At 41.3% G+C, this 24,882-nt stretch overlaps 1 protein-coding gene and 1 long non-coding RNA gene across 2 annotated transcripts in view; both read right to left on the minus strand.

Moving 5' to 3' along the window:
• Positions 1–11,888, minus strand: part of LOC131382145 (uncharacterized) — a 35,446-nt gene extending 23,558 nt beyond the window's left edge. The window contains exon 1 of the long non-coding RNA XR_009211360.1: positions 11,569–11,888. This is a non-coding gene — a long non-coding RNA (uncharacterized LOC131382145). The remainder of the gene's footprint in view (positions 1–11,568) is intronic.
• A 3,434-nt stretch (positions 11,889–15,322) lies between these two features.
• LOC116460329 (HLA class II histocompatibility antigen, DM beta chain) lies at positions 15,323–22,047 on the minus strand. The gene is made up of 6 exons (XM_032141397.2): positions 21,784–22,047; positions 19,711–19,992; positions 18,199–18,483; positions 16,566–16,682; positions 16,361–16,396; positions 15,323–16,006 (listed from the first exon to the last, which is right to left on the minus strand). The coding sequence occupies exons 1-6, from the start codon at positions 21,836–21,838 to the stop codon at positions 15,990–15,992; spliced, it is 792 nt and encodes a 263-aa protein (XP_031997288.1). The 5' UTR covers positions 21,839–22,047; the 3' UTR covers positions 15,323–15,989.
• Between the last annotated feature and the right edge of the window lie 2,835 nt (positions 22,048–24,882).

The following is a 24,882-nucleotide window of genomic DNA, read 5'->3' on the forward strand; positions in this document are numbered from 1 at the left end:
AATAAATAAATAAATAAATAAATAAATAAATAAATGACAAAAGAAAAGATGTTCATATAATTTTTAAAGAAACAAGAAGATATAGTAATCATAAATATATATAAACTCAACAATACAGCCTCACAATTTATAAAGCAACAAGTGAAAGAACTACAGTTAGAAGTTGAGTTTTTTAAAAATACATTTGACGATTTTTACAAACCCTCTCTCAAAAACTGGTAGATAAACTAGACCAAAAAGAAAAAAAAAAAGCAGAGTTCTTGAAGGGCAAAACAATAAAATTATATAAGTTCAAGCTAATTAATAAAACCAGAATAAATAAGAAACTGATAGACTCTCTCACATTAAAAATGACCAAAGAGACATAAAAACTTACTGAAATGCTTGATTCTGGATTGCAGGACAAGAGACTGGGAGTGGCTGGAGTTATAAGGTTCTTTATTGGGAAAACTGGTAAAATTTGAATATGTACTGTGGATTAGCTAATATTATATCCAAGTTAAATTTTCTTAATATGACTGTTTTTCTGTGTTTATGTAAGAGAACATCCTTGTTCTTAGGAAATACATTGAAATATTTAGCAGGAAAGGGGCATGTGTGTGTGTAACTCCAGACTTCCTAGCCATTTTAGAGTAAACCATTTTTTCTCTCTAATGTTTTTTCATAAACATTTTAGAGTAAGTCCCTAAAATTGACTTAGGAATATTAATGATTTTTAGGAAAAAAAACAGAGAGGAAAGCAGAGACAGAGAGAAAAAGAAAGCAAATATGACAAAATGTTGCAAATCATTGAATTTGGACAAGTGTACGTAAGAATTCTTTGTACTACTCTTATAAAATTACTTCAAAATAAAAAGTTTTGAAATGTCACAAGTAACCTGTGAGTTAAAAGAAAAATATAAAGAATACGTAGAATTAAATAAAATTTAAAACACTGCATATCAAAATGTGTTAGATATGATTAAAGCAGAACTTAGAGGGAAATTTTTTACCTTTAAATACACTCACTAGGAAACACAAAAAAAGACCAAAATCAATGAGCTGAGTGTTCAACTCAAACGCTAAGAGGAACAGAATACACCCAAAGGAAGAAGGAAATAGTAAAGATAGTGATAAATGAAATAGAGAACTAAAAACAATAAAACAGATGAACAAAAACAAAAACTGGCCTTTGAAAAGATATTTCTATTTATTATTCCAGGAAACAGAATGAAGAACAAAATCTGCCTAGGTTATTGTTTGGAGAAATTTTTATTACAAAAACAAACAAGGAAATACAAGAAAGGCAAGTTTTACGTCCATGCTTTATAAAAGTAAATACAACACCCTAAGTAAAATATTAACTAAATAACACCAACAGTAAATGTGTAACTATAGGGTGAACAAATAGGGTTTATCCCAGGAATGCAAAGATGTTTCATATTTTAAAAATCTCTCAATATAATTCACTATATTAGGAGATTAAGAAGGAAAATATGATGAAATGAGTCAATTCTGGTAAACTATTTTTTAAATGTAAAAATCCATTTATGTTTAAAAAATAAACTTTTAGAAAACCAGGAATAAAAGGAAACCTACTAATTTAGTAAAGGTTGACAGCAAAGACTTCTGGAAAAATTGAGTAGACATACTTTTTCCTATTCGTCTCACTAAGTACAGCTAAAAACTCTGGACATTATATATATATAACAAACATAAGAAGACTCTAAAAGGTGGAGATGAGAAGGCAGAACAGCTAGAATGTCAGGATCTGAGGAATGACATACTGGTGAGTTCCCTGGGTTTTCTTTTTGCCACATATATGCCGGGCTTGGAGCTGAAGAAACTGACAATTTGGAAAGACCAACTGGCACAAACAAACAAACAAACAGAAAAAGCCCCAACGACACTAACAACAAAAGCCCTGATATCACTAGCCAAAAGACCAAGACAGAGGCAGGCAGCCTGTCAAGCCTTAGAAAGTAATTGTTCAGTTCTAGGCAAATACCATAGCAATAACTGTGACTCTACTGCCATTCACACCAGACAGACCAAGTGGGAGACCTAAACTTTCACCCTCTTGAAGCTGTAACAAGGTGCTCCAACATCACTCTGCAGTGGTGTCCAAGAAGACCAATTAGGAAGCTAAGAATTTCATTTCTGCAAGCCAGTAATGAGGCCCCCTCTCTAAGATGTCAATGGAGATGGGGGCGGGGGGAGAACACCTGCCCAGAAATAATGAAAATGGCCAAAAGAAGTTATCTAAACAGAATGGAAATGATAAAATAGGAACCTTGGAACATCAAGGAAGAAGATAGAACAAGGTAAGCAAATAGATGGGTAAATACAATAAATTTTTCTTCTCCTCTTAAGTTTTCTAAAGTATGTTTGATGGTTGAAGCAAAAATTGTAACACTGATGTGGTTCTAAATGTATGTAGAGGAAACATTTAAGACAATTATATTTTCAGTGAGGAGGATAAAGGGATGGGACATAAATTAGGAAGGTAAGATTTTTATTATTTACTCAAAATGGTAAATGATGACTCCAGCAGACTGTGACAAGTTACTTGTATATGTAATACTTAAAGTAACCACTTAAAAGTTATGCATCAATACACTCAAAAACACTATAGATAAATAAAAGGGGCATTCTAAAAAATGCCGAAGTAAGCCACAGAAAGTCAGAAAAGAGTAAACAGAGATGAAAACTGGAGAGAACAAACAAAATAAATAAAAAACAATTAAGCCCTTCACATTACTACAGGCTGGATTGTGTCCCACGGAATCCTATGTTGAAGCCCTAACCATCAATGGGACTATATTTGGAGATAGGGCCTTTTACAGAAGTAATTCAGGTTAAATGAATTCATAAGGGTAGGGCCATGATTCAATAGGATTAATTCAATAGGAAGAGAAACCAGGGTATGCTGTCTCACTCTTTCTCCCTCCCAGCCTTCCTTTCTCTGTCTTTCTCTCTCACTCTGCCCCCAGAAGATGGCAACTCTCCATAAGCCAGGAAGAGCCCTTAGCAGAAGCTGACCATGCTGGCACCTTGATCTCAGAATTCCAACCTCCAGAACTGTGAGAGAATATATTTCTGTTGTTTAAGCCACCTAATTTTATTTTGTTATGGCACCCTAAGCTAATACATATATCAATAATTACATTATTCCTAATACAAAGAAATGATAAATTCTTGAGGTGATAGATGCCCCAATTACTCTGATTTGGTCGTTGCACATTGTATGCCTGTAACTGACATCACATGTACCTCACTAATATATACAATGATTATGTACCCATAATAATTAAACATAAAAATTAAGAAAAAAAATTATACTAAATGCAAATGCTCTAAATACCTCAATTAAGAAACCCAGTTCAGGCCAGGCATGGTGGCTTACACCTGTAAACCCAGCACTCTACAAAAAAAAAAAAAAACCCAGTTCAAATATTACAATATACGCCAGGCTTAGTGGCTCTCAGCACTTTGGGAGGCTAAGCCGGGTGGATAATTTGAGGAGGTTAGGAGTTCGAGACCAGCCTGGCCTTCATGGTGAAACCCCCGTCTCTACTAAAAATACAAAAATCAGCTGGGCATGGTGGTGTGCACCTGTGGTCCCAGCTACTCAGGAGGCTGAGGCAGGAGAATCGCTTGAACCTGGAAGACAGAGGTTGCCATGAGCAGAGATTGTGCTGCTGCACTGCAGCCTAGGTGACAGGATGAGAATTTGTCTCAAAAAAAACAAAACAAAACAAACAAAAACAAAACCACACAAATATAACAACATAGGCAGGTTAAAAGTAAAAGGATGGAAAAAGATACAACATGTTTTCCTTAATTAGAGGAATACAGGAGTGAGTGTACTACTCTCAGATAAGGTAAACTTCAGAGCCAAAAAATAAAATAAAATTACCAGAGAAAGATAAGGACGTTTTATAATAATAAAAGGGTCAGTCTCCCAAGAAGACATTGCAATCACAAATGTTTAAGCCCAAAACACCAGAACTGTAAAATATGTGAAGCAAAAACTGATGGAACTGGAAGAAAAAATAGAAAATCCACAATTATAATTGGAGACATCAACACAACTCTCACAACTATTAATAAAACTAGAAAGAAGGCAGGGAGCAGTGGCTCAGGCCTGTAATCACAGCACTTTGGGAGGCCGAGGCGGGCGGATCGTGAGTTCAGGAGATCGAGACCATCCTGGCTAACACGGTGAAACCCCGACTCTACTAAAAATACAAAAAATTAGCTGGGCGTGGTGGCAGGCGCCTGTAGTCCCAGCTACTTGGGAGGCTGAGGCAGGAGAATGGTGTGAACCTGGGAGGCGGAGCTTGCAGTGAGCTGAGATCGTGCCACTGCACTCCAGCAGCCTGGGGGACAGAGCGAGACTCTGTCTCAAAAAAATAAAAATAAAAAAATAAAAACTAGAAAGAAAATCAGCAAAGATATAGAAGAGCTCAATAACACCATTAACCAACAGGATCAAATCCACATTTATAGGACACTCCACCCATCAATAGCAGAATACACATTGGTTCTTTTTTGTTGTTTTTCTTTTCCGGTTTTACTAGGTGCAAGAGGTGCATATGCAGGTTTGTTACATGGGTAAATTGCATGTCACAAGGGTTTGGTGTACAGATAATTTTAAAAGAATTTAAATTATACAAACTGTTCTCTGACTACAATGGAATCAAATTAGAAATCAATAACAGAAAGATAACAGAGGAAAAATCATCAGCATAATACCCAATAGGTACTTTTTCAATCGTCACCATCCTCCCACCCTCCACCCTCAAATAGGCCCCAGTGTCTATTTTTCCCATCTTTGTGTCCATGTGTATGCAGTTAGCTGGTTTTTTGCTCTTATGGTAATTTGTTTAGGATTATGGCCTCCAGTTCCATCTAAGTTGCTGCAAAGGCCATGATCCCATTTTTTATAGCTATGTAGTATTTCATGGTGTACATGTACCACATCTTCTTTATCCAGTGCACTGTCGATGAGCACTGGATAAAGAAATCTAGGTTGATTCCATGTCTTTGCTAATGTGAATAGCAATGCGATGAACATGCACGTACATGTGTCTTTATGACAGAACAATTTATATTCTTTTAGGTATATACCCAGTAATGGAATTGCTGGGTTGTATGGGAATTTTGCTTTAAGTTCTTTGAGAAATCTCCAGACTGCTTTCCACAGCGGCTGAACTAATTTACATTACCACCAGTAGTGTACAAGTGTTCCCTTTTCTCCACAACCTTGTTAGCACCTGTTGTTTTTGACTTTTTAACAATAGCCGTTCTGACTGGGGTGAGATGGTGTCTCATCATTGTTTTGATTTGCATTTCCCTAATGATTAGTTATACTGAGCATTTTTTTCACATGCTTGTTGGCTGCATAGAATATACATTCTTTTCAAGTGTCCATGCAACATATACCAAGTTGGACTATATCCAGGGCCATAAAACAAATATTGATAAATTTAAAAGAATTTAAATTATACAGAATGTGTTCTCTGACTACATTGGAATCAAACTAGAAATAAATAACAGAAAGATGACAGAGGAAAGTCAAGAAACTAAGCGAACACTTTTAAATAATCTATGAGTCAAAAAATAAATCTCAAAGGAAATTTAAAAATACACTGAATTGAAAGAAAATAAGAATACAACATATCAAAAATTTCTAGGAGATACAACCCACAAAATGAGAGAAGATATTTGCAAACTACCCCTCTAACAAAGGATTAATAACTAGAATATATAAGGAGTTCAGACAACTCAATAGGAAAAAAGAGTCAAATAGTCCAAACAAAAAATGAGCTGATCTGAATAGACATTTTTCAAAAGAAGACATACAAATGGCAATCAGGCTTATGAAAGGTGCTCAATATTATGAATCATCAGAGAAATGCAAATCAAAAGTTCAATGAGATATAATCTCACTTCAGTTAAAATAGCTTGTATCCAGGCTGGACACGGTGGCTCACACCTGTAATCCCAGCACTGAGGAAGGCGGAGGTGGGCAGATCACCTGAGGTCAGGAGTTCAAGACCAGCCTGGCCAATATGGTGAAACCCTGTCTCTACTAAAAATACAAAAATTAGCTGGGCATGGTGGGACATGCCTGTAGTCCCAGCTACTTGGGAGGCTGAGGCAGCAGAATAGCTTGAATCTGGGAGATGGAGGTTGCAGTGAGCAGAGATTGGGCCACGGCACTCCAGCCTGGGCTGGAGTGAGACTGAGTGAGACTCCGTTTCAAAAAAAAAAATGGCTGGTATCCAAAAGACAGGCAATAACAAGTACTGGTGAGTATGTGGAGAAGGCTTTGTACACTGTTGGCAGGAATATAAATTAGTACAACCACTGTGGAGAACAGCTTGGAAGTTCCACCAAAAAAATTAAAATTGAGCTACCATATGATCCAGCAATCCCACTGCTGGGAATATACCCGAAAGAAAGAAAATTAGTATTTCAAAGAGATATCTGCACTCCTATGTCAATTGCAGCATTGTTTACAATAGCTAAGACTTCGGAGCAACCTAAGTGTCTATCGACAGATGAGTGGATAAAGAAAATGTGGTACATACATACAATGGAGTACTATTTAGCTAGAAAAAAGAATGATATCCAGTTATTTACAACAACATGGATGGAACTGGAGATCATTATGTTAAGTGAAATAAGCCAGGTACAGAAAGACAAACATCACATGTTCTCATTTATTTGTGGGATCTAAAAATCAAAACGATTGAACTAATGGACATAGTGAGTAGAATGATGGTTACCAGAGCCTGGGAAAGGTAGTGGATATCTGAGCAGGGAGGTGGGGATGGTTAATGGGTACAAAAAAAACCGGAAAGAATGAATATGACCTACTATTTGATAGCACAATAGAGCGACTATAGTCAAAAATAACTTAATTGTATATTTTTAAATAACTTAAAGAATGTAATTGAATTGTTTGTAACTCAAAGGATAAATGCTTGAGGGAATGGCTATGCCATTCTCCATGATGTGGTTATTTCACATTCCAGGCATGTATCAAAACATCTCATGTACCCCGTAAACATATACACCTACCATGAACCCACAAAGTATTTTCAAAATAATAAAAAACATTATAGGACACAGCTAAACCAGTGCTGAAAGGGAAATTTATAGCATTAAATGCATACATTAAAAAGAAGAAAAACCGGGTGCTACTTGGGAGGCTGAAGCAGGAAAGGGTCACTCGAGCCCAGTAGTTCGAGGCCAGCCTCGACAACATAAGGAGACCTTGTCTCTTAAAAAAAAAAAAAAAAGTGTTCAAATTAATAATCCAAACTCCCATCTCAAGAGCCCAGAAAAAGAAGATGAAAATACATTCAAAGAAGAAAGGAAGGCTGAGCACTGTGGCTCACGCCTGTAATCCCAGTAGTTTGGGAGGCCAAGGCAGGTGGATCACTTGAGCTCAGGAGTTAGAGACCAGCCTGCCCAATATGGTGAAACTCTGCTTCTACTAAAATTACAAAAAATTAGCCAAATGTGGTGGCAGGCGCTTGTAGTCCCAGCTACTTGGAAAGCTGAGGCAGGAGAATCACTTGAGCCCGGGAGGCGGAGGTTGTAGTGAGCTGAGATTGCACGACTGCACTCCAGCCTGGGCCACAGAGTGAGACACAAAAAGTTGCTTCTTTGAAAAGATCAGTCAACTGATGAACCTCTAGCAGACTACACTGACAAAGAAAAAAAAAGAAAGAAGATAGAAATGTCCACAGGGAATATATACCCCACAGGGTATATCCACAGGGAATATACCCTGCAGACATCGGAAAAACATAAATGGTGCTGGAACAATTGAATATCCAAGGGCTATAGGAGGAGAGAAAGACAACAAGGAGGAAAAGAAAGAGGAGCAGCAGTTTAATCTAAGACTCATACCTTCTGCAAAAATTGACTCAATATGGATTACAAACTTCTATGCAAAATGAAAAACTATAAAACTTTTAGAATAAGATAGGGGAAAATCTTCTGAATCTAGATCTGGGCAACAAGTTCTTAGATTTGAGACCAAAAACATGATCTGTAAAATGAAAAAAATGGATATATTAGACCTAATTAAAATTTAAAACTGTTGTTCTGTGAAAGACTTGTAAAGGAATGAAAAGGCAAGCTACATAATGGAAGAAAATATTTGCAAATCATACATCCAACAAAGGACTAGTATCTAGAATATATAACAAATCATCAAAACTCAGGCCAGGCCCTCTGGCTGATGCCTGTAATCCCAGCACTTTGGGAGGCTGAGGCGAGTGGATGACTTGAGGTCAGGAGTTTGAGACCAGCCTAGTCAACATGGTGAAACTCTGTCTCTACTAAAAATACAAAAAATTAGCTGGGCGTGGTGGCACACGCCTGTAATCCCAGGAGGCAGAGGTTGCGGTGAGCCGAGGTCATGCCACTGCACTCCAGCCTGAGCAACAGAGTAAGACTCCATCTCAGAAAAAAAAAAAGAAAAAAAACAACAGTAAAAAAAAATTAATTAGAAAATGGGAAAAATTCATGAAGAGACATTTCATTAAAAGGATATACAGATGGCAAATAAGCACATGAAAAGATGTTCAATATCATTAGCCATTAAGGAAACGCAAATTAAAACCACAATAAGATCTCACTACACACATATTAGAATGGCTGAAATAAAAAATAGTGACAATAAGCTGGGCGCAGTGGCTCAGACCTGTAATCCCAGCACTTTGGGAGGCCAAGGAGGACGGATCATGAGGTCAGGAGATCAAGACCATCCTGGCTAACATGGTGAAACCCCATCTCTACTAAAAATACAAAAAATTAGCCAGGCGTGGTGGTGGGCGCCTGTAGTCTCAGCTACTCGGGAGGCTGAGGCAGGAGAATGGCGTGAACCGGGGAGGTGGAGCTTGCAGTGAGCTGAGATCACACCACTGCACTCCAGCCTGGGCGACAGAGCAAGGCTCCGTCTCAAAAAAAATAAAAAAAATAGTGACAATACCAAATGCCTGTGAGGATGCAGTAAAACAATCACTCACACATTGCTGGTGCAACCACTCTGGAAAACACTTTGACAGTTTATTTAAAAAACCAAAAATGCAACCACCATACAATTCAGCAGGTACACTCCTGGGCATTTGCTCCAGAGAAATTAAGACTTATGTCCACACAAAAACTTAAATTCATATCAGCCAAATCTGGAAACAACCCAGATGTCTTCAATGGACAGATGGCTAAACTAACTGTGCTATACCCATACCATATAATACAACTAGGCAATAATAAATTATTGATATATGCAACAACCTTGTATAATCTCCACAGAAATACACTGAGAGAAAAAAAAGTCAGTCCCAAAAGTGTATATACTATATGTTTCCATTTATTAATCATTTGTCTTAAAATGACAAAAAAAATTTGTCTTGAAGTGACAAAGTCATAGAAATGTATAACAGATCAGTGATTGCTAGACATTAAGGAGGGTATGAGATGGTAGGGAAGTGGGTGTGTCTAGAAAAGGGCAAGGTGAAGAATCCTTGTGATCATAGAAGTGTTCTGTATTGTGGCTGTATCCATGTATCCTAATTGTGATATTGTACCATAGTTTTGCAAAATGTTACCATCAAGGGAAACTGGGTAAAGGATACACAGGATTGTTTTTGTTATTTCTTACCACTGCATGTGAATCTACAATATACAGCAAAATTTATACTTAATGGAGAATATTTAGGTTTATTTCCTTTAACAGTAATGCTCATTATCACCCTACTGTTTGATACAGCATTGAAGATTCTAGTCAACAAAATGAAAAATAAAACACTAAGGATTAAGAGGGAAAACACAAAACTCAATGCTCGCAGATGATACTATTATCTACCTGGAAAAAGAGAGAAACAGAATATCAATAAAAACAACAACAACAACAACAACAAAAACCCCACTAAAACCAATAAGAGAATCCAGCAAGGTTGTCCCATATAAGATCAACCTACAAAAATTGATTAATTTCTAATATTTGAAAATCATATATCAGTATTTGAATATCATATATCCAATAAAGGGTTAATATCCAGAATATATAAAGAACTCATAAAACCCAACAATAATTGTTTATACAAATTAAACAGGGGGCAACAAACTTCAATAGACGTTTTTCCAAATATGATATACAAGTGGCAAACACACATATGAAAAGATGCTCAGCATTACTTATTATTAGAGAAGTGCAAATTAAAACCATAACATCATCTAACACTCATTAGCATGGCTACTATAAAAATGAAAGGAAAAAGAAAGAAGAGAATGAAGGAGGGAGCAAATGAAGGAGGAAAGGAAAGAAGGAAGAAAGGAAGGAAGGAAGGAAGGAAGGAAGGAAGGAAGGAAGGAAGGAAGGAAGGAAGGAAGGAAAGAAGGAAGGAAAGGAAGGAAGGAAGGAAGGAAAGGAGCGAGCGAGGGAGGGAGGGAAGAAAGAAGTGTTGGTGAGGATGTAGAGACATTAGAACCTTTATATGCAATGTTCGTGGGATTGTAAAATGTGTAACTGCTATGGGAAACAGTAACGGCAGTTCCTCAAAAAATCAGGAATAAAACTACTATATGATCCAAGAGTCCCACTTCTGGGTATAAATGCAAAAGAATTGAAAGCAGGGACTTAAGCAGATATTTTCCCCCCATATTCATGCAGCACTATTCTCGACAGCCAAGAGGTGGAAGCAACAAAAATGTCCATAGAAAGATGAATGGGCAAACAAAATATGGCATATACATACAGTAGCTTATTATTCAGCCTAAAAAGGAAGGAGATACTCTTACATGCTGCAACAAGTATGAATTTTAAGGACATTATGCTAAGTGAAATAAGCCAATCGCCAAAAGACAAAAACTCCATGATTGCACTTGTACAAGATATCTAAAGTAATCAGATTCATAGAAGCAGAAAGTAGAGTGATGGTAGCCAGGGGCTAGAGGAAGAGAGAAATGAGGAGTTGTTGTTTAATGGATGTGGAGTTCTGGTTTTGCAAGGTGAAAAAGAGTTCTGGAGATTGGTTGCACAAAAATGTGAATATACTTAACACTACTGAGCTGTACACTTCAAAGTGGTTAAGACGGTAAATGTTATTTTTTTAGCACAATTTTTTTAATTAGATACATTCTTCTACATCAGAAATTACTGATTCAAAAGTAGAATTGCAGTAAGATACCAATCACAATAGCAGCAAAAGCTACAACATGCCTAAGAATTAACTGAGCATACTCAGGACTACTATGAAAAAGTAAAATTTAAAAACCATAATAAAGAGCAAACAAAATGATTTCAATAAATGAGAAAACATTCTGTTTTTGCATGCTATGATTTAGTAATAAAAACAAGTCAGTTAACCCCAAATTTCTATAAATTCAGTATAACCACAATCAAAATTCAAGTGGGGAAGACAGAACTAGAAGTGAGTGTCCTCCCAAACTCCCCAGTAGGAAACTACAAACTTAGTTTCTGTTGCTACTATGCGCTTGTCGTTGTCCAAGGCCAAAAGAAGCCCAAATTTTGCACCTCTTTCTCCACCCCGCAACACTGACCTTTTTCTTTCTTGTTGTGAATGTACTTCCATCTGTCCTTCTGGACCCACTCTCAATACTTCTGCACCTGGGGTCTGCCTCAGGTGCTGAACGGCATGACGTTGAACGGCTCCCATGCTCCCTGGCTTCTTCTTGCTTCCAGCATCAGCCTAAGAGCAGAGGGAGGAGGGGAGTGAGGCCAGTGTTTCTAATCCCTTGGCTTCCTCCCTACAAGGTCACCTTAAGCTGTTGTGTCCCTTGACTGAAGGGCACTGCCTTTGGCAAGGTGGTGACTGTACAGGGCTTGCTGTCCTTCTGAGTCCTGATAACCCCTTCTGTCTCTGGCCTCTTTGGACCTTGGGGTAGTAACAGCTATCCTCCACCCACTTCTTTCTAAATACTTTCCTAATAAACTTTCCTTGAAATGTCCTATTTCGAGTATGCCATCTGTTTTCTGTTGAGACTCTGATACAATAAAAGCCATTTCTTTATTCCCTGCCCCAGACCAGCGTGGCCAGTGGCCTCTTGAAAGCCTCATATGAAATGGAAGAGGAAGGGTCTGGAGAAACAAGGAGCCCCCCATCTGGGAGTAGTCTCTATAGGTTTGGGGCCTCTCCACCCTCTGAAACCCCTGGAGACTGATCTGGCCAAGTAGTGGCAGGAAGCACCACGGAGAAATCCCCCATGCCTTGCTTCAAGGCAGTTGGAGGGCTCTTGGGAATGACAGACACTCAAGCCAAAAAAAAAGGATTTGAGGATGGGGTTGAACTCCACCATCGTTTGTCGTCTGATTTGCTCAATTTTACTTTGGAAACAGAAAAACTTGAGAAAATGGCCTAAAGATAATTTTCATAAATAGATATTGGGATTAAATGTCAATCTCATCTGTTTCTTTCACACGCATGTGTTCATGGGTAGGGAGGCAAAGAGAACCTGGAACCTAGGAGCATGCTGTCCCTCAGGGAAAAGAAAATGCCAAGGATACCACCTCCCGTGGTGTGTTTGAGATTTATTCTCATTGTCTTTAATGGTCAAAAGAAGAAGCTCAAATGTGGGGTCAACGCATTTCTCTAAAATACTGTTATCTGCCCCAAGTGTTGAAGGAACTCCCTGCACTGTGTGTGCCCTTCTTAACACAGGCCCAGTGCTTTCATGGAAGGGGAGTTGGACTAGATGACCTTTAAAACCAATTCTAGCTCCAAGTTCAGCTTTTAAAACAACAAGACATTGAAGGGAGAAAACAATTCTTTGTGCAGCTTGGATTATGTGTAACCCGAAAGTCCAGCTCTCTCTTTCTTCCCTCCCTCCCCTCCCTCCCTCTCTCTATGTCTCTCTCCTTCTCTCTCCCACTCCACTTCTCTCCTCTCACCCTTTTTCTCCCTCTCTCTATGTCTCTCTCCTTCTCTCTCCCACTCCACTTCTCTCCTCTCACCCTTTTTCTCCCTCTCTCTTACTCTCTTCCACTCCTTCTCTTTTTTTCCTCTCTCTCACATGTGCTCAAGTGCACACACACACACACACGCAGTCCTTTTTTGGCAATCCCTTATGTTTGACATTCCATTCTCCTCATGCAGCATCCATTCTCTTCTCCTCATCCTCCTACAGTTGGTCCACCATTACCCTTCTTCCACCTTCCTTTCAAGTACAACTCATTCCCCTGCGTAAGAACTCCCCTTTCTACCTATAGTATTCTGACTTTCTGGATCCTAGGAGACCTGCATATACTTTTCCCTATTCCTTACCTGGAAGGGGACAGCCTTTCCTATAAAACAAAAAACCTACAAAATTAGGGCAGAGAAAAGCCTGCACTGGGAATCTCTAGAAAAGGAACTGGAAGCCGTCCCATTAGATAACTCTCTACTTCCTTTCTCTGGGATCCTGTCACTTTGATTTCCACTGCTGTGACTAGAACTAGACCCTTCAGATCTGCAGCTTCTCCTTTAAAACTGTCCAGATAGGCCTAGTGCAGTGGCTCACACCTGTAATCCCAGCACTTTGGGAGGCTGAGGCAGGTGGATCACTTGAGGTCAGGAGATCGAGACCAGCCTGACCAACATGGTGAAACCCCATCCCTACTAAGAAAATACAAAATTAGCCAGGCATGGTGGCGCATGCCTGTAATCTCAGCTACTTGGGAGGCTGAGGCAGGAGAATCGCTTGAACACGGGAGGCAGAAGTTGCAATAAACCGAGATCACGCCATTGCACTCCAGCCTGGGCAACAAGAGCAAAACTCTGTCTCAAAAATAAATAAATAAATAAAATAAAAATAATAAATAAAACTGCCCAGATATAGACAAGGCCCAAAGCCCCCCATTCCTAGACTAAACTAGAATTTCAAAAGAAATTTGCTGGCCGGGCGCGGTGGCTCACGCTTGTAATCCCAGCACTTTGGGAGGCCGAGGCGGGCGGATCACGAGGTCAGGAGATCGAGACCACGGTGAAACCCCGTCTCTACTAAAAATACAAAATTAGCCGGGCGTGGTGGGGGGCGCCTGTAGTCCCAGCTACTCGGAGAGGCTGAGGCAGGAGAATGGCGTGAACCCGGGAGGCGGAGCTTGCAGTGAGCCGAGATTGCGTCACTGCACTCCAGCCTGGGTGACAGAGCGAGACTCCGTCTCATAAAAGAAAAAAAAAAAAAAAAAAAGAAATTTGCTTTGTCAAACAAAAATAAAAACAAAAACAGTGAATAGAAAAAAATGAAAATGAAACATAAAAATGGTAAAATAGAGAGATTAACTTCCTTCCACTGACTTCTTCTGTTAACCCCTTCCAGAAGAGATGCTTTAATTCCAAGGATCCTTCTGAAGAAACTATGGAGGTATTCCAAATCAACTCATTTCTTGGTTTCTTTTTCTTACCTACATTCTAGTATCTAGCTCTAATTCCAAAAACAATTCCACACCCTAGCTTTCTGTGTCCAGCAGGTGTCGCCCTTCATGGGACAACAAACCACCAGCCAGCGTCCTCTCTTCCTTAGGGTGGAGTCCATTCCCCCAAAGGGTTCTCCTTGGTCTTGGGGTAGAAGGGAATGGAACGATGGCTCTGAAGAGATGTGTGCTCACCAGCATGAGGGTCTTCAGAATAAAGTAATCTGCTACTTTCAGCTGAGGTAGACAAACATCCTACAGAAATCTGTTCTTTGACCTTGGACAAGTCACTTAAATGTCTCTGAGCCTCACATCCTTTGTCCGTAACATAGAGGGAAACAATCTGTCCCTTGTGGGGTTATTGTAAGAAGAGAATGAGCTACAAATATAAAGGCCTGAGACCAGTGCCTAAGACATAATAATCACTCAAGCTATGTTCCCTTCTGCACTCAGGGTATGGAAGAAATAACGGTCTAGAACTCAATCTGGAGTTAAGCTCTGTCCCCTGAATCCTGAGGGGTATGAGGGGTCTGCCTTACAGTTGTGATGAGGATCAAAGCACCTGGTACAATGCCTGGCCAGAAAGTTGAATAATCGAAAATAGCTAACGTCACTGTTGCAGGTTGGCTATGTGCCTGGCAGTGTTCTTAGCCATTTACAAGTATGAACTCATTTAATCCTCATGAGATCCTGTGTGAGGTGAGTAAGCTGTTAATTCCCTTCCTTGCCCATACTCTGTGACTCCAACCCACCACAGTTGAATTTCTCCTTATGAATTATAAATCAGAAAACGGCCCCAAATTCTATCACGTCTAAGTGGGAAAATGGAAGAAGGCACTGCTTTTTCCCCCACTCAAGTAGAAGAGAATTAACCTCAGTCCCTGCTTTGCCCATATTCCTTCCCCAGGGCCCCAGGAAGAAGACATGGAAAAACAGCATTTCCACCAAAGTTTATTTCCCTGAAACAATCACCAGTTGCTGTCCTCTATGGCACACTGAGGGCCCCAGGAGGCTCTTTAACTCCCTTCCTCAGATTATATTCATCCCAGAAATATAGTCTTGGACAATAATTTGGTTACAGCATAGTCCCAGGAATGAGGTCCCCCAAGCTGCTAAGTTTTACATAGGGGAGACTGGGAAATTCTTTTTTATTTTTTTATTTTTTTGAGACGGAGTCTCGCTCTGTCGCCCAGGCTGGAGTGCAGTGGCGCAATCTCGGCTCACTGCAAGCTCCGCCTCCCGGGTTCACGCCATTCTCCTGCCTCAGCCTCTCCGAGTAGCTGGGACCACAGGCGCCCGCCACCACGCCCAGCTAATTTTTTGTATTTTTAGTAGAGACGGGGTTTCACCTGGTCTCAATCTCCTGATCTCGTGATCCACCCGCCTCGGCCTCCCAAAGTGCTGGGATTACAAGCGTGAGCCACCGCGCCCAGCCGGAAATTCAAAGAATTGGATGGAGAAACCACAGGATCCAAGATAATGTCAGGGGGTTGAAGATGTTGGAGAGGCATGGTATACATCATTTAGTTTGAATCTCCTTCTCACTTGGAGTGGAAGTTGTAGGATTCTGCCTCTAGGAAATGTGCCGTCCTACAGAATAAATAAAAGGGAGATAGTGAGGCTTCAACCCAACTTGCCCCTATCGTTTGTCACTGTAACCATACCATGCCTTAATACAGTGATATTGAAAACTCCAGGGCACCAACATCTAATACAAAGGAAACACCTTCAGCCTCCTCTCCACAGACATCCCACTTGGTAGAAGAGGAGGATGCTCCTTCCGGCTCTTAATCCTAGTAATGGCATATTAAATCATGCCCTTGGCTAGATCCTCATGGAAGCTCACCCATATAATAATCAAAATTAGTTGAACCCAACACTGACCCCTCTAACCCACACCCCTACCAAAGGACAAGTAAGGAAATAGATCAACAGAGATGTTACCTTCTGGATAATTGGACCCAGGAAGAGGAGTGTAACCTAAGAGAGAAGATACTTGATTATACCAGTCTTTGTGGATGAAAGTATCTAGCAGTATTCATAGCAAATGTGGTAGGAAGGAGACAGTCAATCACAAACAGAAAGTAAGCAGAGAGTGGGACCGAGAGTGGGACCAAGAGTGGGGATGGGAGTTCAGGGAGTCACTCACTAGAGGAGCCAGCTCTCCGCCAGCTGATCAAACCAAGAGAGAAGATGATGAGGCCCAGGCCCAGAGTCACTGCAGACACAGAAACCTTCAGGGTCTGCATGGGGGACAGCCCAGGTGCTGCAAAAAATAGAAACTTACTTGAACCAATTTCTGTTGCTCACCCCCAGGGCAATTCCATTTATTGCAGCCACCTCTCAGTGGGTTAAAAGGTCCTTTATCCCAGCTCCAAGGGTCTAGCTCACACCACCCACTCCCAAGAAAATGATCTTTCTCAAATCAAACCCTAGTCCCATGGACCTCTACTCCTAGAGTAAGCCTGGGGAACCCATCTCCCCAGAATTAGCATCCTGGCTTCCAAGTCCTCTCCAATACAGTGGGGCCTCTCAAGGCATCCTCTTTCCTTCCTTTACCCCAAAGGCACCCTTATCAGGATAAAGGGCTCCTCACTGTCCTCTCCATTGCCCCCATGGTGACAATGTTTGCTTCCTTACTTTCTCCAACTGAGCAGCTTCCTATTACACTGTCTTACCACATGTCTTAACCTCCAGTGGATCCATCCTGTGAGTTATCCTACTACTTGTGTGCCTTCTACATCTGGATGTCCCATGTGTCCTTTCAGAGCTTGTCTCCATCCCACTCCACAGCCCCTGCACTTCTTTGGGCTGGTCCTGTTCTGAATCATGTCCCACTCAGATTCTTTTCCCATGATAAAATGAACACTCCATTACCAAAGGGAGGTTCTTGTGCACGCTGTGAGGAGATGTTCCCCAGGAAAGTTCAAGTGAGCATGTGATTTCCACTCTCTTCTCTGTTCTCCATTCCCTTCCCAACTGCTCAGCAAGAAACAACACTTCCCACAAGGGGAAACCTGGTTACAGCAGCTCATCTGAGATCCTGTTCTCTGGCCCTTTGTAGACACACTTCCTCTTCCTCATTTCTTCCTCTTTCTTTTCCAAGAATCCCCAAAGCTGTGTGCAACTTCTCATGATACCTTTAACTACTCCCGACACCGAGTTCAAACAGTGTTTGAACTGTAATTAATTCTTTATCCACTAGCCCCTGAGCATGCATGCCAAATGGTCTGCCAGCTGTGGCTTTACTACTCCCGTATGTGTGGTAGAGCAGGCCAAATGCAGTACTGCTCCACACCAAGAAAAGCCCCCCTTCTTCAACCTTCATCATTCCTTCAGCTCCCATCTGCTGGCAGCACAGTAGTTGAAATCTAAGGAGGCTAGAATAGTGTATTACAATTTGGGGTTCTGAAAATATGATTGCCAAATTTACAGCCTCATTTCAAAGCAAGCACGCTCCCCTCCCACCCTCAAACATAGACGCAGCAACGTCAACCACACCACCAGAGCAACAATAGCACAGACTAAATATTAAATTGGTGCAAAAGTAGTTGCGGTTTTTGCCACTGAAAGTAATGGCAAAAACTGCAATTACTTTTGCACCAACCTAAATATTTCCATTTCTTTATCCCATTTCCCAATTCTGGTCCTAAGCCCCCCATAAGTTCCTCCAGACTCTGTCCCCATTTTCAGCACCTCGCTGTCTACCATGTACCATATATCGATCCACATCTCATTTTCTCTGCTTTGACCCTAATTCCATCCATCTGCCATACACTTACTCCAGTCCCGAAGGATGGGCTCAGGAGCCCCAGTGTGCTCCACCACACAGGTGTAAGTGTCCCCGTAAGAGGGGGTTAAGGCTAAATGGGAGAGGGTCTGGTATGTCCAGTCTCCATTGGGCTGGGCGGTCTTGTGGGCACTGCTGTGAGGGCTGACAAGCTTCCCGTTCTTCCTCCACGTGATGGTCACATCTGCTGGATAGAAGCCCCACACATAGCAGGCCAGCATCACAGGCTCCCTCGTGTTAAAAGGAGTGGTTTTGGCTACTTGCACAGATGGTGGCCCTGCATAGGAGAAAAAACATATTTAGGAAGGAGGGTGACATTCTGGCTTCTTCCTCAACCTGGTTTCTTTCCTATCACAACTCTTTGTAGATTTTGCAACCCACTTTCCACCCCAGCCCCCTGCCATGCTGCCCCTTGAAAGGGATCCGTTAGAATGTATTCCTGCATTACTCTTTCTTCTTTCCCATTCCTTCACTGCCCCTTTCTTTCTTTCCTCCTCCAGAATTATGTTTGATTACAATTAGTAAAAGCCAGATCTGAACTGCAAGCTGTTCTAGAAGTTGTTGTATTTATTTCAAGTATGTAAACTGGAAAGTATTTGAAATGAGTAAGCTAAGAGTAATCCAGAGTTGTACATTGGGTTTTTTTAAGGTGGAAAAGGAATTTTTCTCCAAATCTTGTTTAATACATTAATTTGCTAGTTAAAGCCTTTTCTCCTCACATAGTTTAAGGAAACAAACCTAACTTAGGACTCACTCTTAAATTTGGAATGAATGTAGTCAAATTAATGAGATTGCTAATACTGCCATATTTTACTAATTTACTCTCCTAGGTGATCCTCTTGCTTGCCTCTATCTTGACATTTTTCAAACACAATCTTAAATAAAAATCCAAGAAATTATGTTAAAATGCAGATTTCCTAGCCTGTATCCCCAGATACTTTCTTTCAACAGATCTGGAGTGGTACTAAGGGGTTTGCATATTTAACAAGCACCTCCTCCAGGCAATTCTGAGAAAGGTGGTTCAGAAACCACCCTTGAGACACACTATTCTGTACTGAGGAGATCTTCAAGTTTACTTTTACAAATTTCAAGCCGTTGTCAATGTAAGAGTTTAAGGGTGAGAAAAAGCATGTGTCAGAATCCCCTAGGATTCCAAATATTCCCATGCCTGGGCCCACATCAGATCTAGAACATCAAAATCTGGGATAAGAAGGCAAGAACATCTTGGTTATGCATCCTGAGATGCCCCAGCCTCTGCGTAAGCTCCCCGCATGGCTCCTCGCGGTTCAAGCCTCACCTCCCCTTCTTTACTGCTGTTCCACTCACGTCAGCCACCTTGTTCCCCTTGAGGTCCAATCCTCCCTCTTTCTACATTTCAGATCCACACATCATTTTCTCTTATTTGCTGCTCAAATCTCAAACCCCTGGGCCACTGTGGGATCCTCCTTGGCCTGCCCTCCTAACTGCACTTCCTGGTAGCCCCTCTGCACCCCTCTCTCCTCACGTGTCCTGTTGGTCAGTGATCCCCAGAAGGGCTGGGTGTGTGTGGCACAATTCTGAAGCCCATTGCGCAAGCGCTGCATCAGGGTGTCTTGTTGGTTGAGGTAATTTGAGAGGCCATTCGCCAAGCCATTCAGCACCCCAAATTCGCAAGGGGCCATCTTATTCTCCTCTGGATCCCAGCAGGTCAGCAGATCTTTGTTGAAGGAGATGCAGTATGTGAAATCCTTTGGAGTCCCAGCATCATCCAACAGACAGGTGCTTTCCACATGGGCCACGAAGCCACCTGGAGGGGCCAGGGAAGGGAGAACAGGTCAATGTCTTCTACTGGCCTGACAATAAATGAATAAATAATAAATACACTCAATTAATAAATATATATAACATACAGACATATATTTAGGAGCTCTGCATAGAGCTTTGTCTTTGATCCTGGCTCCTGACATAGAATGCCTAATCGCTTAGAATTTCCTAAATAACAGGAGTGTCTTTTGTTCTAATGAGGTACTCTTGGTGGGCTCCTGGAGGAGAGGCTGGTCACCAGAAAGACCTAGCCATGATTAGAAGCCTGGAACTTTTAGTCCCATCCCCTATCTTCCCTGAAGGGGAAGGGGCTGGAGATTGAGTTAATAATCAGTCATGCCTATGTGATGAAGCCTCCATAAAAATCCCGGAACCATGGAGTTCAGAGACCTTCTCAGTTGGTAAACACATCCACGTGCCAGGAGGTGAAGTACCCCAATCCTGTGGGGACAGAGCTCCTGTGATTGGGACCCTTCCAGACCTGGTATCTCTTCATCTGGATGTTCATTTGTATTCTTTAAAATATCTTTTGTTAAAGGATGCAAAATTACGATCTAGTGTTCTATACCACTGTGGGCTGACTATCATTAACAATAATACATTATATCATTTCAAATCGCTAGAAGAAGGATATTGAATGTTTCCAACACAAAGAAATGATAAATGAGATGATGGATATGCTAATTACTCTGATCTGATCACTGTACATTACATGTACTAAAACGTCATTATCCGCCCCATGAATATGTATAATTATCAATTAAAATAAAATATCCTTTGTAAAAAATCTGCAATAATAAGTAAACTTTTCCTGAGTTCCATTAGCCAGTTTAGCAAATTATCAACCCCAAGGAGGGGGTCATGGGAACTTCTGATTTGTAGGCAAGTTGGACAGAAGATGTGGGTAACTCAGGAGCCTACTTGTGATTGGTGTCTGAAATGGAGGCGGTCTTATGGGACTGAGTCTTTAACCTTTGGGGTCTATGTTAACTCCAGTTAATGTCACAATGGAATTGAATTATAGGATATCCAGCTAATATAGGAGAATTGGTTGGTATGAGTAAAAAAAAAAAAAAACCCCACACAATTGGTCAAAGAAGTGTTGAGTGTGAGCATATAGAAGAAAAAAGTTGATTTTTCCTATATTCGGCTGAGAACCTAAGCCTTGGTGACATCCAGCTAGTCTGGCACAGATTTCCTGCTCAGGGAACATCTACTGACCAAGCTCATACATTGAAGTTTCTGAAAGTCTGATTTGAGGGAGTCAGTAGAAGTAGTAGATAAGTTTTTAGATCCAGTCTCCTCTTTATGCAAGACTAAGCACAGGGATAGGAGTGGCCCCCCCAGATTATTTGCATGTTTAAACACGACAATTTTCCCAGAACAGAGACCTTCAGTAAGGCAAATTATTGAGAGAGAAAAAGGGTCAAGAGAAGGAGTCAGCCTTGTACTATGCTGGAAATATTAAATATTCACTTTGCACATATTTATGAAGCACTTGCTGCATGCAGGCACTGTGCTAGGAGCTGGAGATGCAGCAATAAATAAGATGAACATTGTCCTTGCCTATATTCCAACAGGGAATATACACTGCACAGATAATTATACAGATTAATTACATTAAAATTGCTACAAAGGTAAAGTACAAAGTGCTATAGGAATATATACCAGGGAGACAAACTATCTGGGGTGTCAAATGCAATTACAAAACGGAACACCCTTACCCTGAAACAGGAGCAGGGGAAAGGAGAGTCCCCGGAAGAAGTGTCCTTACCTGCTCCTGTGCAGCCCAGGCTGAGCCCCAGCAGCAGCGGCAGGAATGTGATCATGCTCTGCTCTGTGGAGATGCCGGGAGTTCAGTCCCTTGGACCAGCTCTTCCAGGGTCCGTGGGTCCTCACCTGTCCCAGAAGCCCCAGCCTGGGTAGATGGTCTCCAGACACTGAGCAGAATACTATATTGCCCGGGTCCCTTGACCCCCCAAATGAGTGATTTGGGGATACCCAGCCCCTAGATATTAAACCTGTTCCTTCCAGCTCACGGGAGTCCAGTGTCCCAAACAGGGCCAGATTGGCTAGGTAGGCGGGGACGGATGTAGAGACAAATCACTGAGTGCCTCAGCCTAGCATCATCAGTTACTAGGTAAACCTCATCCTGCCTTAGGCTTAGACAACAGGTCTCCTGGTCTCTCTTAATTCTTTTTCTGCAGAACAACCAGTAGATTTCCCCAGATTACTGGAGAGAATAATCGCAATATTCCCAGGATGTATGCAGCCTGGGCTGCGCACTGGTTTAGCTTTTTCCTCTCAATGCTCTCCCAAAAGACCAGGACCAGATAACCTCTCCTATTCCTTACACGGAGATTACCCAAGAAGATAATTACAAAAACCTTTGTCTGTCCTGAGATGAGAGAACCCAGATCCCTTCTGGGGAAGGTGGCAGAGGCAGGGCTGCTGAGAAGGAAGGAGGCACAGACAGAGTACAGAATTGTCTGGTCTCAAAGCAAGACTGCAGAATAAGGGAAGCAGCGCCACCTTAGAGATCAGGAATAGGGGCCTGGAAAATCCCTCCATGGGCCTCCATTGTTGCTTCTGTTCTAGCCAGTCAAGCTTCATTTCCTCCTCAGTTATAATAGCTGCTTTCCGGAGCCAGTAAACCATACCCTCCTACACTCTGAGCAATCTCACGGGGTAGACCGCAGGTTAACACCCCTTAGACTCCTTGAAAAATAGCTGGTGACGGGTCAGTGCCCAGAGCTCACCTGCCTTCCCCCAAACTCTAAACACTCTTGTGTGTTTCCCCTACTATACCTTGTTCCCTGGGGGCAGGTCCCTGCATTATGAAGCCACTAGGAAAATGAGATAAAGCTTTCCTACTTTTCTTCCCCTGAAAAGACGGATTTTGTTTTTTATTTTTTGAGAATACCAAGTAAGATCTTATTTTTTATTTATTTTTAATTATTTTAACCTTTGTTTTAGGTTCAAGGGTACACGTGCAGGTTTGTTATATAGGTAAATTGTGTGTCATGGGGATTTGGCGTACAAATTTATTTCATCATCCAGGTAATAAGTATGGTATCCGATAGGTAGTGTTTTGATCCTCTCCCTCCTCCCATCCTCCACCCTCAAGTAGGGCCCAGTGTCTATTATTCCCTTTTTTGTGTCCATGTATACTCAATGTTTAGCTCCCACTTATAAAAGTGAGAACATGCAGTATTTCGTTTTCTGCTCCTGTGTTAGTTTGCCTAGGATAACAGCCCCCAGCTCCATCCACGATGCTGCAAAAGACGTGATCTCGTCCTTTTTTGTCTGTGTAGTATTCCATGGTGTATATGTACCACATTTTCTTTATATAGTCTACTGTTGGTGGGCATTTGGGCGGATTCCATGTCTTTGCTATTATGAATACTGCTGCAATGAACATTTATGTGCATGTGTCTTTATGGTAGAACAATTTATACTCCTTTGGGTATATGCCTAATAATGGGATTGCTGGGACGAATGGTAGCTCTATTTTAAGTTTCCTGAGAAATTGCCAAACTGCTTTCCTCAATGGCTGAACTAATTTATGTTCCCACCAGCAGTGTATAAGCCTTCCGTTTTCTCTGCAACCTCTCCAACATTTGTTATTTTTTGACTTTTTAGTAATAGCCATTCTGACTCGTGTGAGATGGTATCTCATTATGATTTTGATTTGCATTTTTCTAATCATTAGTAATGTTGAACATTTTTTCATATGCTTGTTGGTCACGTGTGTGTCTTGAAAAGGCAGATTTTATGTATTTGCGTATTTATTTTTTCACAGCTTGTTTTTTTTTTGAAAGAGTCTCACTCTGTCGCCTAGACTGGAGTACAGTGGAATGATCTCGGCTCACTGCAATCTCCGCCTCCTGGGTTCAAATGATTCTCATGCCTCAACCACCCGAGTAGCTGGGGTTGCAGGCATGCACCACCACTCCTGGTTAATTTTGGTAATTTTTTTTTTTTTTTTTGGTAGAGACGGGGTTTCATCTTGTTGGCCAGGCTGTTCTTGAACTCCTGACCTCAAGTGATCCACCGACCTCAGCCTCCTAAAGTGCTAGGATTACAGGCATGAACCATTGTGCCTGGCCTGAAAAAGCAGATTTAAACGGCAATTCATTCTTCTATCCCATTGTGAACTATACAGTTGATGGATTTTCCATCACTAACTTGAAACTCTAAATTGGCTTCCTTCTGCTCCCCAGTAGGTTTCAGGGCTGCCTCTTCACATCTTAGTTTCTGAGAACTCTCGGATTTTATTAAATAGTGAGCTAAACAAAAGAGGATGTGGAAAGGGCCCCTTGACACCACACTTACCTGCCCTCCCTCAAAGTCCCTGATCTCAGGAAAATCTAATACCTATGAAGAAAATGGGAAGAAAAAAATGCATACAAAGATTATTACCAAAAACAAAAGATTCGTTGTGTAACTAATTGAGATTAACTGAAGCTCTCCATAGCTCCTAGCCACTGCTCCCACTCACCTTGCTTATATACTCTAACTCTGCTAACGAACTGTCAAGTGTGTTGGAATGGGCAGAATATGGGGTGGGGAGTGCATAATTTGTAGAGCTTCTACAGATACAATGGTAGGTAGGTCCTTTCTATACTATCTCATCTCACCTTAAAAGACTTGTTGGCTGGGCGTGGTCGCTCACGCTTGTAATCCCAGCACTTTGGGAGGCCAAGGCAGGCGTATCACCTGAGGTCAGGAGTTTGAGACCAGCCTGGCAAATGTGGTGAAACCCCATCTCTACAAAAAATACAAAAATTAGCTAGGCGTGGTGGCGCGCGCCTGTAATCCCAGCTACTCTGGAGGCTGAGGCAGGAGAATCGCTTGAACCTGGGAGGCGGAG

The sequence above is a fragment of the Hylobates moloch genome, unplaced genomic scaffold, assembly GCF_009828535.3.
Source record: "Hylobates moloch isolate HMO894 unplaced genomic scaffold, HMol_V3 SCAFFOLD_20, whole genome shotgun sequence".
Taxonomy (NCBI): Eukaryota; Metazoa; Chordata; class Mammalia; order Primates; family Hylobatidae; genus Hylobates; species Hylobates moloch.

What these genes read in the sequence shown, in the direction of transcription:
- LOC116460329 (XM_032141397.2), bottom strand. Translation starts at nt 21,838, where the DNA reads ATGATCACATTCCTGCCGCTGCTGCTGGGGCTCAGCCTGGGCTGCACA. An exon ending in ATCACTGACCAACAGGACAC is followed by an intron (nt 18,484 to 19,710) that starts GTGAGGAGAGAG and finishes TCTCCTATGCAG; the next exon opens with GGCCACCATCTGTGCAAGTA. An exon ending in GCCCATCCTTCGGGACTGGA is followed by an intron (nt 16,683 to 18,198) that starts GTAAGTGTATGG and finishes TATTTTTTGCAG; the next exon opens with CACCTGGGCTGTCCCCCATG.